The following is an 18,548-nucleotide window of genomic DNA, read 5'->3' as shown; positions in this document are numbered from 1 at the left end:
TTTAAGGTCCTTCCAACCCAAACCATTCTGGAATTTTTTGTTTTCTCACCCTGTTCTTCTCCCAGTTGAGAATACCCAGTGTGGGGGAGATGCAGTATGAAATGTCAGAGATGCTTTCTACTTCCAGTCGGTGTTTGCTGAGTGCCCTCTTGGGACATCTCCCAAATGTTTGGAGTCAGCTGTAATGAGTGTAGAGCATTATCAGCTGCCACAGTGCATATGTGCCATCAGTAAGTGTAAAATTAGGAGTATTTCCAAGAGGAAGGATTATGTTCTCTTTGAGTTGTTGTACTTGTATCCTGAGACTGATAGCCAGATATTGTACTTGCTTTTCAGTTTCCAAAACTGATCCTATTCTCTGTGGTGACTCCTCTTTCACCTTTCTGGTGGGCCCTCAGGAAGCAGGGAAATGAAACCTGGTTCCTGTATGATTTGAGACTTTTTGTATGAATCAGCCCTTTTGGCAACTCTCCTAAATTAGAAAATGGGTTACCTTTTAACCTTTTAGTACTCGGAGTAGACAGCTCTGGCTGGGTGAAAGTTCAGGAAAATATTTAAACAGGGAGGGGGCTCAGTGTAGGGGTGGGATTTGAAATTTGGAGTTTGGTTTCTTACTGTTGAGGCTGTTTGCTCTGTAGGTGTGAAATCATTTATGAGCTCTCAGCCTCTGTGTGCTGATATAGAAATAGCTGCATTTCACTGAGTAATTAAAGTGTTTACAACAGCATGTGCCTTCAGAGTGTTAATTGGAGTTCGTAGCTGAGATTTTCCTCTATGGTGCCTCTATGCTTCACCTTGGTTCCTCTGTCACAGACCTCTCTCTCACAGGCAGGGAACAAAGCTGAATGACTGGGAGCACAGAAAGCACTTGTGAGTGGTGCTTGGCCTTGGAGGGAAGCCAGCAGCAGCAGGATGGTGACACATAGGTAGATTGTTGAAGTTCTTGGTAGGTGATGCTGATAGGAGGTCATCCACGTGGTTTTGAATGGATAAAGCAGATGCCAGGATAATGGGAAGTTGTGATTTTAACAGGACCATAGTTCTTTTTCTGTGTGGGATGATTGCATCATTTGGGAACAGTATTTGGGCTAAGGTTGGATGAGGCTTGGAGCGACCCAGTGTAGTGGAAGGTGTTCCTGTCTGCATCAGAGGGTGGAACTAGATGAGCTTTAAGGTCCTTTCTGACACAAACCAGCCTAGGATTTGATGATTCTAATTTACGAGTTTGCCATCAAAGTTAAGAAATAAAATAAATCTAATAAATTGTATGTTCCTGGTGGAAGACCAGAAGAAAAGTGGTATTCTCTCCAGTCCATATCCTGGAAGAATTAGGTTCTGCACCAATTTCTTCTAAAGCAGTACTACTGTATGCCTAAATGCAGTGCTGCTTTAAAGCAGCTGTAGAGGTCCCAGAGGAGCCCAGGATCTCTGTTACCTACCTGACAACACAGATTAAAATGGATCGTGATCTGACTCAGTAGAATTTATTTCCTGGAGGTTGTGGACTTTCCATCCCTTCCAAGGCCAGGCTGGACAGGGCTTGGAGCACCATGGGACAGTGGAAGGTGTCCCTGCCCATGGCAGGGAATGGGACTGGATGAGCTTCAAGGTGCCTCCCAACCCAAACCATTCTGTCATTCTAATTTTTGTCTTTTGATTTAATAAGTTGTTATGTAACGATTACTGATTTATTTATGATTATAAATCATAAAGTCCTTTGTTGTTTAATTAAATTTTTTTTAATTAAAATTATCTGGCATCATTTGCTTTTGGAAGGAATCCATTGATGTATCAGTTTTTCATTGAAATGTAGACACTAAAAACATGTTAAATACACAAATTTGTTATGCTAGTATGAGGGAATCTTGCATTTTGGAGCTCCTCATTCTATGAAGAATCCATAATTTAACATAATCTTGGATAGATATAACATGATGTGTCTTTTCTTCAGAGAGTAGACGTTTATGTATGAGGTTTATGTTGCCAGAAATCAGTTTGAGCTCAGGTGTCACATGGGAGAACCTGGGCTTGCTCCATCTGGTCCAGGGATGCCACTGCATATGAGGTATGGTACCAGGAGGACAGCTGCCTGGGATAAGAGGAGAACCCAAATGCAGGAGAGAAACAAATGCCATGAGTTCTGGACTTCAGTCTATCTCAGATTCTTTCCATGTGAAAGATGTGTGTTTCTCAAGATGTCTTTTCAGAGACAGACCTCTAGTATCTGCTAACTTATCTACCTGATACCAGAATATATTTCCCTTTGGAAAGGGGAGAGAGAGAGTAAGATGAAAAAAATTAGAATAACAAATGAATCCCGAAAAGAGAAAATCCAAAACAAGAGAAAGAAAAGACCTCTGTATGTTTTGGTACCTTGCTTTATGAAGTCCATTTACACAGAATGTGAGCTCTATCTGTGGATTTTTTATTTGTTTTGCAAGACACTTGAGAAGGAAAGAAAAAATGCCACAGAAGCTCAAAACAACATGCAGTTATTCTGGCTTTCTGAAAGAAGTAGCTAAATAATTTTGACATGCAATTGATACATGAGTTCATTATTTCTAGTTTCCTCCTTATCTGCAAGCAAACAGTTTTCAGGGGAAGTTGAAGATCAGCATAATTTCCATCTAAAGTCATTTTATATGACTGATAGCTTTGAATAAAAAAAAAAAAATCAAGACCAAGACCCCCTATTATATAGTCGCTCAATATAAATAAACAAAGTGTTCTTTGAAGTTGAAAGAGGTTCCTGGTAGTTCTTGTGATCCTTTAGAAATGCCTGAGTTTCAGAAAACCATACATTTGACCCTTGGTGGAGAAAATAGTTTTGCTCTGAAGCTTTATCCTTGTGCTGATAAATTAAGGGAGATTGGACCTGAGGGGTTACCCCTGATATCAGGACCCTGCTTGTGTTTATGTCAGAGGAGATTTAATCTGAACAGATTCTACAGGTTTTAGTGGAGTGTTTCTACTGTTAAATGTGCCTTGTCTGAGTTTTGAACTTAGAGAAAATGAGCCTAACTCACTAACTGGGACTGCTTGAATTTACCATTCTGGGTTTTTTTCTATCTATCTGATTTATATAAGGATATTGAAAGCAGATTTTTTTTCCTTAATGCAGTACCGTAATATCTTTGTTTATTTTTTTATGCTGATTCTTATCAAAACAGAAAATTATTTTGTAATGTTTCCTCAAATTTGCTATTCCACTTGTGTGGGTTATAATAAAAATAAATGAATGAATGATTGAAATGGAGAAAAAGTATACTAGACCCCAAAGTATGTTTCCTCTTTGAATAGTGACCCACTGCATGCTGTAGTAGGTCGTAAAGTTGTTACCATTTTCATTCATCACCTTGGGGTAGGAAACATTGTTTTTGTATTCTCAGCCGTTGTCATAATGATAAGTTTCTGAATGTTTTTCTTATAATATCAAAAAAAGTATTTTCCCAAACTGTTGCTTTTATTTTGAGAGAAAAATATTTCTTATTTTTTGTTTGCTGGTGGCTGAACCTTTGATAATTGATGTTATGTGTATAAGTCCTCTTTGCTTTTCTTGGGATGCATGTGGGTGGCGGATTGCACAGCTCCTCTGGTTGGGAGAGGGAGCAGGCACTGTTCCTAGTGCAGCCTTGCTTCTGGCTCAGATGAATTTGCAGTGGAACCAGATCAGAGTGTAACCTCTGGCCTGATCTAATTATCAGCATTTACACTGGCGAACTTCCTCAGGAGTGGGCAAAAAGTCAGGTAACTTGCAGAGAGTAAAAGTAATTCAAAAGGACATCATGATTTTCAGGAAAATGTTACTTAGGCAGTATGTGTTTTCCCAACCCATAACTTCAAATACTTGGGGTTCAAATACTCAAATGAAGTGAGAGAAAATAAAAAACAGTGAATATGCACAACCTTCATTTTTAAAAACATTTTTGTATGAGAGGTGGTGTAGTTTTGTGGATTGTGATCCAGGAAATTGTGATTCCAGTTTGCTCTTGGCTTTGAGTAAATAACTGCACTCTGAAGAAACTCTGGCCTGGAGCTGCTGCAGAAGAGCTTAATTTAAGCTGTCTGTGCATTGTGATGCATGAAATTCTTGTGTTTACACTTGACAGTAATGCATGTTGTTTACAGCATATCTGGCAGCACACTGGGGAATATTAAACTATTTGATTGTGTTAAAAATTAGACTGATTTCTTCTAAATAAAATGCTGTGTATTTTAGTGAGGACCACACCTGCTCTGGTCCTGAGACTAGTGAAAATCTAGTTTTTGAGGTTAATTTTGCTTTGGGAGATTGCACTGTAGTTTTCAAGTCATTATTGTTTGAAAGATCACACAGTTTTATGCTTATACCTGTTCTAAATGTTGAGAATAAAATTTTTGGAAGGTGACATTGTAACAAAGAAAAATTTAGCACCACTGGTTAAGCAACATAGATGCTAATTTGTTCTTTGGTGTTTTGATTTTTAAAAAATCTTAAATATAGGTACTATTAAATATTTGCATTTGACAATAATAAACAGATTTTGAATTTCCAGTAGGTCCTAGGTCAGAAAAACTTCATTGTTGTTGCAGGGAAACTGTTGTAACTTAGCGTTACTGGATTGTGAAGCATACTGTGGAAATTAACTAGTGTGAGTGGGAGAAGCATTAAAAGGACTTGTGGCAACAATAACAATCCTTGATAACAATATTTCTGATGAACTGCAGGATGGTGCTGTTGCACCAAATGAAGTACCTAATTTTGGAGGATGTAAAAATGGTCTTTGGTTGTAAGTAAGAATGATACTGGTTTATGTCCAAGTTAGTTCATTGTATTTTAAAAGGTTTCTTGCAGTCTGTAATTTGTTACTGATTTAGGAGGCAAGTGCTGCTTTTCTCTACCTTTTAAAAACAAGATTTGTAACAAAGTCATTATAGGTAGAGGTGGGAACAGAAAGCACAAGATACTTTTAATAGTGTGCCTGTCATCTGTTCTGCTGCACAGCCTTTCCTAATCAGCCTGAGCTAAATGAACTCTGCTGAACTGTCTGGTGTCTGTATTTAAGCATTGCAGCTCATTCTTTGTGATTATCTTGAGTACCTTGTAATACCTTGAAACTTTCTACTTCCCTGTTACCTCAGAAATAGCATTTAAGACTGAGCAATGTATGTGGTATCCTAATACCCTGAGTGTTTTGTACACTTGAGCTGGCATTTGTATATTATATTCTTCTCACAGGGATCCAGTTTTCTTGGCAGATGGAGCTGTGTTGGGATAGCTGGACATTCATTCCCTCACTTAGCATGATGGTTTGGTGACAATTTTGTTTAATAGTACAAAGGACACACTTCTGAGAGATACTTATTATTTTGAGGAAGAAGTATAGTCTATCAATTGCAACTTGAGTGCCATGAGCAATACCTCTTTTTACATTGTTTTGTCCTTTGGTGTATGAAAACAGTGCTTATTTCTAAGAAAAACACCCATTTTTGGTATGCAATGATTCTGAGTTTCTTCAGTTTGTTGTTTACATGTTCCCAGCTGAAACTCTTTGTGCTACACAGTGTATAACTTCAGGTGAAGCTACCAAGTATTCTTGGAAATCAGCTTGTAAACAACCCAGTAGATTAATCTCTGTAATTTTCCCTTTATTCTGCAGAGATATTACATACAGCATTTCTTTGGAAGCCGTGACAACTCTCATTGTGTTCCTCTCCTGCCAATTATTCCACAAAGAGATTCTGCGAGAGAGCATCATTCACAGATACCTGATGCATGGTCGATGGTACGTCCTGCTCTGGGGTGCTGCCTGAGGGAAAGCAAATGCTGCTGGTGGCTTCTTCAGGTTGTTTGTGTACCTGAAAACAGAAGGCAGCAAAATGTTCTCTTGATAGAAAATTTGTTCTGCTCAAAAGAAAACAGATCACAAAAGCAAATGTGTGTAAAGGCTCTTGGAGGGATTTGGGTGGAGATCTCACAGCTCAGACCTCAGTAAAACTAATTTGGAAATAATTTTTATATTTTGAGGGTAGTTTCATTAACTTAAATCAGTATTAACTTTTCAGAATGGTTTTTTGATTCAGCAATGAGTCTTGTAGCACTGCAGCCTGGAGAACTCAGGTCCCTCAGAAATGCTGGTGCTTTCTTGCCATCCAGATAAGCAGCAGTCCTTGGAAAGATGAAGACACATGCTGTGCTGAGCTGAAGGGAGCACTTAGCTGGGGGTAGACTTGGTAGTGTGAGTAACACTATTTGTTCTGGCAAGTTGGTGGTTGTGTTCAAGTGCTTTCACGGTGGCTTACATGCATTTTAGTCAGGCTCCCATTCATCCTCCTTCAGCTTCAAGTTCCGTGTGGGCAGATTTCTCATAAATGTATTTATTCTCTGGTTTCCTGAAGTTTCTGCTAAATGTAAGAGACAGATACTACTCTGACGTGCAGGGAAAGAGGCTCACCTTGGAGCACAGGGAAGACTTCAGCCTGAAACAGCAGCAGGATAGAGCCAGAGCCTCAGGATGTGTGGAATATCCTGGTACTTCAGTCTCTGGACTGAAGGAATCAAGGGTTTGGGGGAAAATGGGGAATATTTGGGGGAAGAGTTAGCATGTGGTCTGAGAGGTCTGATTTGGGGGTAGGAGGAGCCTGACCTCTGGGGAGAGACAGAGGCATTTGGTGTCTGGGAATCAAGAGCAATGTGAACAGGTGGAGTGGCACTGGTGTGACATCTCACCCCTAAGGAGAGGGAAGCACCCAGGATTTGTAGATGTTCATGATGAAAAGGAATGACAAAAGTCATAGGATCTGCTAAGTTTTATTAGTAAATTACACACTTGGCATGGAAAACAGAGTTTGTCCCTGATAGCCCAGTGTAAGCACAGTAGGGTTTGAATAAAGGTGGGAGGGGGCTGTAAGGGAGAAAGAGAGGGACACAGAGAGAGAGCGAGGGAGAGAGACAGAGAATTGGATCAAAGGAGGGGAGAGAGAAAGGAAGAAAAAAACAGAGAGATCACGAGTCCTGGCTCCAGTGTGGATCCAGGTGGAGGGGTGTCCTGGGTGCCTGGGCTTTGTGGGGCACATTGAAACATTCCACTCCCTGGGGACAAGCTTCCCACTTCTTGTGCAAGTCAGTTCTCATTCCCAGTGGTTCCTTCAGACCTTTCTGGAAATGGGTTGGAGGCTTTGGGGTCTTGGATGGGCTCGTGTTCCCCTGCAGTGCCTGGCCCTTCTCAGCCCCATCCCTGCACCTGTACCAGGCTGGGCTGTGCTTTTCTGCAGGAGCCACAGCCAGGAGGTTTGTCCCAGAAATGCTGCCCTGCCTCATGTGGCCCCTTCTCCAGCCACATCCTGGTCTTTCTGTGGTGTTTTTTTACTGACAGTCCTTGTTTGTTATTCCCAAAAACCCTCGGCTGGCTCTACACCATGCAGCTATTGGTGTTTGGGACATGCACATTAGCCCCTCACCTTCTGGGATTCTGCTGATGGTCAGAGAGTCCATCCTAACAGAGCTCCTTCTTTTCAGCTCTAAATCAGATGGGAATGGGAGCCAGCTGTTTGCTTTTGTGGAAATGCTACTCCATTTTGGAAATACTGTAGCCTTTTAGTTAAACCCAACAAATTCTACTGGCATTTTTCAGATTCACTGATGTAAGGTTGGTTGTTTCATTGGTCTTTGCAAATTCCTAGAATTATGGAATCCTTGAGGAATGAAAAGATTTAAGATTGGTTCTGAGCTGCACACACAGACAAAAATACTGTGTGTTTGGAGAGATGCTCTGTGTTACTAGAGCATGGAGTAAAAACTAAAAAACATAGCATTTCTTTTCATTGCATAAATATTTTTTACCATTGGTGTATTGAGGTAAGTGAATACAATGATTCTACAAACTGAACAGTTTATTTAAAAATAGTATTTAAAAAATAAAAACCAAAAGTTAATTTTCATGGTCCTGCTGTGTAAGAGACTCCTTCAGACTCCTGCTGAGGTCTGGGCAGCTTTGCATGGACAAGACCTTGGTGTTCTTTCCCTTTCCAGTCTGGTCAGCACTGGGAGAGTTACTGACCATCTTTAATGCCAAACACTAGCCTTTGCACCCTACCTGGATGTTGTTGTGTTAATTTTTGGGAGTTGTGAGTCAACTAAAGTTTTTTTCTATTTCTTTTTCTTTCCAGTCTCCCATACACCAGCAGACTTGTGAAAACTTTGCTGTATAATTTCATTAGACAAGAGAGAAGCCCACCTCCAGGGACCCACGTCTTTCAGCAGCAAACAGATGGAGGAGGACTGCTCTATGGAATTGCATCTGGGGTGGCAAGTGAGTCTGATTTTCTATAAATTGTATTTCAGACCATATGAAGAATTGCCTTCTGTGTGCCCTCTCTTGCAGACACACCTGTAGCCCATTTCTTTTTCAGCAAGTGATACCAGTGTAGAAAAGCTGTCCACAGGCCTGCATGGCCCATCTTGAGATGTGTTAGAATCTGAAGCAATTATACCTGCAGGACAGCAGATGGTAAAAGTATCACCTAGCCCCTGGGTTTTTTTTACTGACACATTAAAAATCCCTCAACCAACCAAGCAGTGCCCTATTTGATGAATCACATACTTCAAGTTACTTTAAGTGTTGCAAGAAATAGTTTTATGTGCACATTTTATTCTTTACAATTACTCTGTGCATGTGGTGACCTGCTCTGTGGCTCTGCTTGAGCAGAAGGTTGGGCTAGGTGGTCCCCAAGGGATCCCTCCTAGGAGGGCTCTTTGATGTAAGGGAGCAACCTAGATAGGAATTTTTGTAACATACTGTGCCTTTCTCAGTAAGTTGACTAATGTTTTTTCCTGATAAGTATGACTAGATTCTGACCTTTCCCAGACTGTTTGCTGTAGAGAAACACTGCCTGAAGAATAGCAAAGACTTGATGCCATTTGTTGTTCAGAAAAAGGTTTCTCATTTTTGTTATACTGTACACTCTGTTTTGTTTGGTGGCTGCTCCCTTCCCTGCACCAGATGTGTTTTACTGGTGTATAAAAATCTGTCCTAGAGGTTTTTTCTTTCCCGCTGAATGAGAATAAAACATAATACAGTGCTAACAGCAAAGGTAGATATTATTTTCTTTCTCCCCGATAAACTAGAGAACACTTTGCAAGTCAGTTGCTGTTAAAACCGATACTATTTATTTAGCTCTTTTGTGAAATCAATTCACTGGCAGCCTCCTGAGGGAATATTAAAGTTCAGGCCACAAGGGGTCTGCCAGAATTTGCAGTCGGAGGCAGTGCCCGCGTCCCTCCTCACGGCGGCAGTAAAAGCGCACGGCTGCTGCGCTCAGCTCCTTCTGCGCTCCGGGCTACACCCTCCGGGGCCGCGCCTGGCTTGTGTCCCTAAGCTAAACCCGGCACAAAGCAGTGGCTTGCTTTGCGATTCACTTACACGCACGCCAGATTAATTAAATTGTTCTTTGCTGTGTTTTTTTCGAGAGTCCCATCAGGTATATTCTTTTCCTTCGTTTCAATTGCAAGGAGAAATTTCTCTTAACATATCATCATCATAACATATTTTTCTAAAGTCATCATCATAACATATTTTTCTAAAGCAGTTTTCAGTATCTGGTTTGTAGTTTTTCAGTTTTTTCTGCATATTTTGGTACATAGTATTACCTGAATAATTGCTGTTATTTATGTTATTATTAGATCTGATCTCTCTCGTGTCTTTCAGACTCAGTGCTGCCACAGGCAAAACACTTCTTCCCCTCTTCTGGTTACTTGACTGGTACATAAATCCATCCATATTGCCACCACTTGAGCCTCCCTCTGTAACACTTCTTACATGATATCCCCCATGACTTTTTACTCGTTGTATATTAATTTTCCATTTCTTAATGCAAACTCTTTAAGATTTCAGCCTACATCTGTTCTTGTCTCTTCCTACACTCCCACCTCCTTCACTCCTCTTGAACCATTCCCTTAGCAACTACCTTGGCATACGCCTACGCTTGTTTTCTTGCTTCTTTCATGAGTACCTGAAGTGCCATCTCTTAGCCCAGCAAATTAAGTGTCTTCATTTAAAGCTTTAAGAAGAGGAGCCTTTTTAAAGAGCTTTCTAATTTCCTGCCTGGGAAAAGGGAAAAAAGGAGTGCCACATCCTATTAAAAAACAGAAATGTTTTTTCTATCCATGCCCAGACAGTTGCTTGGGATTTTTTAACAATTATTTGCCTATATATGATGTTGGACTATAGGTGAAACGTGGGCACAGTAGGATTGTAGAGTAAATGGCATATTTGCCTGTCTTATCTCTGAATTAACTCTTATCAAATCAATACTTTGGTTCATGCAGCCTCTGGTACATGGGTAGAGCGCAGCACAAATTAAGATGCAGCAACACGAGGTGATAGTGTGTTAGGGTGCAAAAGGGAATTTTGAGCAATGAACAGCTGTTGAAAACTTGTATGTGATTTCTGTATTGTATTACTTTTGTGGTTTTTGTAATCTTTACATGATAGAGATTGAAAGAAGAATGGAAGAATTGAAAACTCACTTCTGTGTTGCTCAGTGCCTTTTAAATACTACATAATGCTTAAAGTAAGTTTGCTGAAATAGTCTAAATATAATCTCCTTAGGATGAAAGGAGACAGGAGCCTGGTTTTAGAAAAAAAATATTTTTAATATGACATTTTGAGGCCTAAAATAATTATTGTACTTGTTAATTATTTTACTTGATAACACAGTCATCTAAATTACCCTGTATAATGTTATTACTATTTTGTAGTCACTTGCTCTGCAGCAGGAGATCAACAAACTCTTACAAGCACCGTATTTTAGATCCACCCTCCTTTTCCTTCCTTGTGATTCAGCAGGAGTGATAATTATACACGATATGAGCAGAATTTTACCCTTTCCCACAGTTAACCTTCTCCTGCTTCTCATCCTTCGTAGCCTGTTTTTCTTCCTCTCATGAGCTTCCTTAACTCTGAAACCACACAACCAACATCCTCACACCAATGACTTCTGGGTTTGGCCTCTGACTGGATCCAGGTTACCTCTGTGCAAGGACCTTTTTCTGTCCTGCATATAAAATACCTGGATTGGATTGTCCTGCCAATTCTGTTATGCTCCAATAATTAAAGAAACAATGGTGGTTTTTGAAGGGGGGGAAAAATAATGGTATTTATTTTTGTGACTTCATAAAGGAGATTTTTCTCTACTGAGTCAACTTTGCTTTGTCTTTGCGGTCTTTCAGTAGGTGTGCAAAGTAATTGTAAAGTGCTGCTAGATCTGGGGCAGTGTTGTGAAGCATAAATGACATTAATATGCGTGGCAGTAGAATCTAGATATTATAAACTCATTTATTGGAAACCAGAAATTAATTATTCTTGGTTCACAAAACACATTGAACCAACTTACCCTGAAATCCAAGTATTTTTGTTGGCTCTAAGTTCCCTCTTGTTTTTTGTTGAGATTTGTTAACATTTGCCAATTCATAGTCTACAGTCAACTAAGTTGGGACAACTTTTTGTGGACAAGAAATTTTTTTTTAATTAGTCATTTTATTGCTTGCAAAATAGAATCCTTGTTAGATGCCAAGTAGATGATGTGCTAAGACAGGGAAATGATAGTGCTACTCAAGACTATTGAAAAATAAGTCAATTTAGATGGTTTCCTTTGAAATAGTTGATCCAGTTTATACTTTGGTATTAAAAACAACTCCAGACAGTAATGCATCTGGCAGGAGTAAGGAGTTACTGCAACAGTGGGATCTAATTTACTTGGTTTGTGCTGTTGGGGTGTTTATAGATGTGAGGGGTACAATGCTGTATCTGTAAGGAACTAAAGCAAAGTCAGTAATGGGATTCAGCTTCATTCATCACCCAAGTCATCATCATAACTAATCTGCCACACGAACGTACTGGTGTAGCATTCCTAGAAATTGCAGAATTCAGTGTGTAGTGGTCAATGATGGCTTGTTTTCTCATGTCTGTGTTCTTTGGTTGGAGCTAGAGAAATACTACAGGCCGTTAATGATGTTATATCAGGCAAGTATAATCTTTACTCTGCATTATAGTATTCAGCATTAAGACACCTGAAGATACCAGACCTCTATTGTACATCTGTGATTTATATACACTACAGCTTATTATATTTTTTGTGCTACTTTCTGGTTAATAGAAGCGTTTGAATGGTAATTTTTAATCATATAAGAAACCTGTTTATTAATATTTAGTGTCTTATGTTAATAGTCTTTTTCCTCTTCAATTTTGTGTAACCTGATTTATAATATCTACATTAAAATAGTAGTATAATGTATAATAAATATCAAAGTAGAGAGACACAAAAATACACTAACAATCTGTCTGTTATTTCTTATGATTTCACCAACTTTTACTTCTGCTAACAAATGCTTCACTCTGCTTGCTCTACCTTCCAGATCCTTTTTTGTGATGTGTCACAGATCTGGTGTCTATCTCTGGTGCTTAGTCAATGCTTAATTGCCTGTTCAGGCCCACCACAATGGAAATGTACATTTGAGCTTTCTTTTCCAGTTCTGTCTGTTCGTGTTCCTACTTGCTTACAGTCTGTAAGTGTCATCCTCTTGGTGCTGTAACCATGACATTTTCCCCTGTCTGAATGGGAAGATTGAGGAAGTTTCCAGATCTTTAATCTTTCACTTAGTTCCCGTGACAATGTACCTGACACAGAGCAAAGTGTGTGGCTGCAGTTCAAGCACAGGCACTTTGAGAAGAATTACTTGAGTGTTGTGGTTGTGTAGCTGTGGCAGGGGCAGTCTGCAAGAGCTGCACAGCAAACTGGTGCAAGAGTGGCTTCATCCTACCCAAAATCTGTGCTTGTGTGCTGGTCCTGACCAGTGCTGCAGTGTCACCTTTGGGAGTTTTCAAGTTTTTATGACAAAAACTCACCTTCTGCCTTAATCATGCTGGTACAGAAATACCTTGTGTCTGGTAGGTATCTCTGCAAACCAGAGATGTACTCGCTATCAAGCCCTTAAACAGTTCTTTGACATACACTGTGCCATGTATGTTCTGTTTCTTGAAATGTAATTTATCTTTGTATATTTGCATGATGTGAGAGTATAGAATGATTATACAGCAATAGCACTTCTGGTGGCATTTGGCCCCAGCTCCACCACGTTCTTGGGACTTTGAATGACAAGGATCTAAAACCAGAACAATTGTAGTATAATTAAGAAATAATGATGCTGCTAGGGCTGGAGCCCCTCTGCTCTGGAGCCAGCCTGGCACAGCTGGGGCTGCTCCCCTGCACAAGAGAAGGCTGCAGGGACACCTGAGAGCCCCTGCCAGGGCCTGCAGGGGCTCCAGGAGAGCTGCCCAGGGACTGGGGACAAGGCCTGCAGGGACAGCACACAGGCCATGGCTGCACTGCCACAGGGCAGGCACACATTTTGGGATGTTGGGCAGGAATTGGTGTCTGGGAGGGTGGGCAGGCCCTGGCCCAGGGTGCCCAGAGCAGCTGTGGCTGCCCCTGGATCCCTGGCAGTGCCCAAGGCCAGGCTGGACAGGGCTTGGAGCATCCTGGGACAGTGGGAGGTGTCCCTGCCCATGGCAGTGGGTTGGAATGAGATGGTTTTTAAGGTCCCATTTCAACTCAAACTATCCTGAGATTCCATGAAATTCTTGATCAGTCCTGTTAGCTTCACCAACATTATTTTGATAGTAAACCACTATTAGTCAGAATTAGCTGCACAGGTAGGGGCTTTGCTCTGTGAGCTCTGCTCTTTGCGCATACACTGATGGTAGTGACAGCAAAGCATTCTTTCTCAGAAGAGCAATTTATACTGTCTTCTCCTGGCTTGATAGTTCTGAGAAATCTTTGATTGACTCTGAAGAGACTCATAAGTATCTGCAGGGAAGTGTCAGAGCATGGATCAGACTCTGTTCTGTGGGACCCAGCAATGGCACCACAGGAACTGATGCCCAGGAAGATCCATTTGGACATGAGGAAGAAATTCCCCGTGCAGTGACTGAGCACTGAAACAGACCAGAGAGAGTGTGGAGTCTGCCTTGCTGTGGATATTCCAGATCATCTGGACACAATCCTGTGCCATTACTCTGGGATGACCGTGCTTCAGGAGGGAGCTGGGACTAGGTGATCCACTTCCACCTCTATCCATTCTGAGATTCTGTGAAAGTGTACGTTTTTCTTGTATTTTTGCAGAAGCTGGTGCTCCTGGGGACCCTTGACTGCCACAACTCCACCCTTGTGACAGTGACAAAATTTTTCATACTTAACATTGTGGAGGCTTATGTGTTTTTAAAGTCTGTAAAGCCTCCTTTCTGTGATGTCTTCCTGCCACTGCCCAGGCTTGTGTTGTGCTGGGAGCTGTAGCTGTAGCTCTCTGTAGCCTGTCAGCTGTTTGGAGCAGGGACCATCAGTGCGCAGCACAGCGAGGCTGTGGTTCATGACTAGAGCTTCTGATTTCTGTGGTCATACAAACCCTAATTGTAACCATATGCTTCAGCTTGTTTACTGAGAGTGCAGCAGCAAGTTTCACGAGGTGTGTTGGTGATTTATCTCCCTGACATTTATTCTGATATTCCAAAACCTGAGCGGCTTCAAATAACCCATTATAAAAGAGAAGAGAAAACCTGTTGGCTCAAAAATGAGTTTTCTTTAATTCTTTTGGGGAAATTGCTTGTTAAAGGAAACCAAGAAGCATGCTGATGTATTGTAACAAAGTTTTAAAAGTTGGTATTTTGCAGAGATTAGGGCTAGAGAAAAGGAATTTTATATGGCTGAGAAGGAGTTATTTCTTGCTTTCCAAATTCTTCTTAGCTCTAGAGAATTATGGAAATGGAAATTGAGGTAGACAATATTTATAATTAGAGAATGTTAGTAATGAGCTATGTAAAAAATGAACTTGACCAGCAAAACCAGTTATGTTTGACTTTTTCTTAAAGTCCTATAAATTTAAACTAGTGGATGGTGAGAAATCCATAACTCTTTATCTTATAGTTGAGTGTCAACAAGAATGTTCATTTCCTACGTAATTTTTATTTTAGCAATAAATGTGAAAGGGCTTTAAAAAGTACCAGTATTTTTCAAGTTCATTTTTGAGCACATTTAAAATGACCATCTATGCTGTGTAAGAAACAGTCCAAAATCTATGAGTTAAAGGTTCAGTGCCTTCTTCTTGTGGGGTGCTGTACTTCCTGTACAGTATTAAAGATACTGTGCTCAGGTGAGACCCCACCTGCAGAGCTGCCCCAGGCCTGGCTCCAGCAGCACAAGGACGTGGAGCTGCTGCAGCCAGTACAGAGCAGGCACGTAGATGCTGCCAGGGCTGGAGCCCCTCTGCTCTGGAGCCAGCCTGGCACAGCTGGGGCTGCTCCCCTGCACAAGAGAAGGCTGCAGGGACACCTGAGAGCCCCTGCCAGGGCCTGCAGGGGCTCCAGGAGAGCTGCCCAGGCACTGGGGACAAGGCCTGCAGGGACAGCACACAGGCCATGGCTGCACTGCCACAGGGCAGGCACACATTTTGGGATGTTGGGCAGGAATTGGTGGCTGGGAGGGTGGGCAGGCCCTGGCCCAGGGTGCCCAGAGCAGCTGTGGCTGCCCCTGGATCCCTGGAAGTGTCTAAGACCAGGTTGGGCCTGGACAGGGCTTTGGAGCCACCTGGGATGGTGGTAGGTGTTCCTGCCCATGGCAGGGGGTGGAACAAGATGAGCTTTAAGCTTTTCCCTTCCAACACAAACCATTCCAGGGTTTTTTGATCTTGAGCTTTTTGATGGTCATTTCTGGATGGCAGATGCAGATTTTGTGGAGTTGATGACTCAGAGGATTAGGGTTTTTTGCACTAATATTGGATGTTAAAATAACACCTACAACTTACACCTCCATGAGAGATTTATTCTTCATAATTTTGAAAATACCTGCACTAAAGTGCTCAGGCTGTGGTATTTAGCTGCATGATTTCTCATGAAAAAGGTTGGATAGGTCAGGAAAAAGAATGATCTGTTTGTTTCCAGATGCATTGATGACATGTTACGAAAGGATTAAACTTGATGTCTGATAATTGACATGTGCCCTGGACAGATTGGGAAGTGCATAGATAGGAGAAACTGATCTACATTGCAAGTCAGGATGAAGAGCATTGATAAAGCACAACAAATTCTTTGGCTTTCTATTGTTCTTTCTTAAAAACTGTTTTTCAGGTCTGCTCATGGATTAAATCCATCCAAAGCTGCTTTTGTTAATAAATTGCATGTTACTGAATAACACATTAACTGTTTCCCCTTCATTGTCCTGCCAGATGTCTGTGCCATATTTTGGAGTGGGAGTATTTAGACATCAGATCACTAATTTTAACCATTGTCCATGTTCAGCAGAGCAGGGGAGTTACATTGCCTGGCATGTGAAACTCCTTTTAATAGTTAAATTTTGTGGTTTTTTTGATTGGTTGTGTGTGTAAAGACTAAAGGAATGAAAAGGCAGTACTGTGCCCTGCCTGTCTAGAAATATTGATTAGCTAGCTCCATTTTCTGGGTGTTCTGTTTTCTCCAGTAGGCTACTGGAGTACCAGTTCTGTGAAGTTGTCGTATTATTTTGTATTTTTCTTTAAGATTTTATATTTATTTTAGTATTGATACATTACAGGTAAAACAAGGGTAAAGGAAAGGATGCCTATGCTTTCTGTTTAGTTCCCCGTTTCCTTTCACCTTAGCTTCCTGCTTCTTTTCTGAAATAAATGATGATAGATTTATTTTTTTTTAGTGCTTCTGCAAGGAAAATCTGTATTTTAAACCATTCATAAATAACTCTTGAAGTCTGGTAGACTTTTTGACATGTAGAAGGTGAAGGAGAAGTTTATGAAATATGTTCAGCCTGGAATTGACTAGTAATAGTAGTGGCACATTTTAGATATGGATGTTCTGTATCATGATGAAATTAGTTCAAGTTCTGAAACAGTTTTATTTGCCTTTCAGTATTTTTGTCAGGGGACAAGCCTTAATTTGTGATGTCAGTATTCTCAATTACAATGCTTAAATATAAAGAATAGTTTACTTAAGGAGCCTGCAGGTGAACTCTGATTTAGTAATAGTACAAGACAAAAATATTCCCTTGCCAGTGCTAAGCACCTATCCAGAAGGAGATGGGTAATTAACTACCTCCATAAACAAGTCATTAATGCAAGTAGAAATTGTCATTCTGGCTTTTGAATGCGTATGGTGTGAAGGAATACTGTGCTTTTAGGAGATGACTCTGGTAGGATCTCTGAGGGAAATGAAGGAAAACAAAAATGTATTGTGGAAGAAAAACTTTGAAGAGCACCAAAACCCAGAATCAGATTAATACTTGTTTCTCTTTAATCTGTAGTGAAAATGTCTGTGTGCATTTCTGTGTACATTTGCACTTCAAAATTGCAGATCTGTACAGAAGCTTTGCTCCTTGACTCTTAAAATAATAAAACTCAAAAGATCATAAAACTGTGCTTTTATTTCCCTAAGCAATCTTGTTTTATATTGGTTATTTGCATTTTTTATTGTGGTTGGTATGCAAAGACTACATTGGATTTGCAGAATATGAGACAAAAATATCTTGAAGGATAAGAGAAGTCCCATCCCTTAAAGTGTTCAAGGCCAGGCTGGACAGGGCTTGGAGCAGCTTGGTCTGGTGGAAGGTGTCCCTGCCCATGGCAGGGGGCTGAAACAAGATGAACTTTAAGGTCTTTTCCAACCCAAACCATTCTGTGATAAGAGGAAATACTGTGAAAATTTTATCTATAATTGATTTCTAATGTTGAGGTGCTACAACCTCACTGGAGTTTGGCTCTGGATGTGGCTCAGAGTATATTTTCCCTTGAGCCTTGTTCAACATGTTCTTAAGGGCACACACTTGCAGTATTGCCTATATGGACTGAAGTGTTTGATTTTGAAGGGTTAATTTCACAAATAATTTGATTTTCACAGCTATAGTTTCTAATGAATAATTTTTGTTCAAGAGGGGAAAATGTTCCTCTACTTTTAAGCATAAAAAACTTGGAAGTCTATCCATCTTTCTTTTATTTCTATGGATTATAGTTGTACTTCCTTGTTTTTGTAGACCCACAGAGGAGCTAAGCCCTGCACAGAATGATCTAAGATTTAATGAGGCCTTTGACTAAAATCTTTGTCTTAAACCAACAAAGACAAACCCTTAATGCGATTATACCATCGTTATTTTTTACCTAATGTTCTAGAAGACCCAGTGGTAATTGAATGTGTTCTGCCAAACTGTAGTTTCCAACACAAGTATGAGATTTTTACATAACCTGATAAATGGCTATTTTTCCTTTTGAATAAGCCATCAAAAACTTTTTCCGTCTTTCTGCGAAAGACTTCCCAGCCAAAGCAGAGCAAAGCCAAACAGATCATGTGCTTAGCAGTGTATTAGTAGAAACTATTTTCACAGTTGCAGATTTAAGTTTTATTTCCTTGTCCTGAGGCCAGTTACTATTGTTGAGTAATTTGGTACTTTCATGATTGAGGTTTAAGTTATTGGTATGTGGTAGTTGTAGCACAGAGCATGAACATTCATTTTTGTGACAGTTGGGGTTGTTTGTCAAT

General features: G+C 40.5%; 1 protein-coding gene across 4 annotated transcripts in view; it reads left to right on the top strand.

Annotated features, from left to right (window-relative positions):
- Positions 1–18,548, top strand: part of DYM (dymeclin) — a 207,063-nt gene that overhangs the window by 36,213 nt on the left and 152,302 nt on the right. For all 4 annotated transcript variants that reach the window (XM_039733340.1, XM_039733338.1, XM_039733339.1 and 1 more), the window contains 2 exons: positions 5,640–5,765; positions 8,149–8,291. In XM_039733340.1, coding sequence (XP_039589274.1) covers positions 5,640–5,765; positions 8,149–8,291 — 269 coding nt within the window. The remainder of the gene's footprint in view (positions 1–5,639; positions 5,766–8,148; positions 8,292–18,548) is intronic.

The sequence above is a fragment of the Passer montanus genome, unplaced genomic scaffold, assembly GCF_014805655.1.
Source record: "Passer montanus isolate IOZ18808 unplaced genomic scaffold, ASM1480565v1 scaffold86, whole genome shotgun sequence".
NCBI lineage: Eukaryota > Metazoa > Chordata > Aves > Passeriformes > Passeridae > Passer > Passer montanus.
The sequence above is the reverse complement of the archived record's forward strand: the minus strand, read 5'-3'. Positions and strand labels throughout refer to the sequence as shown.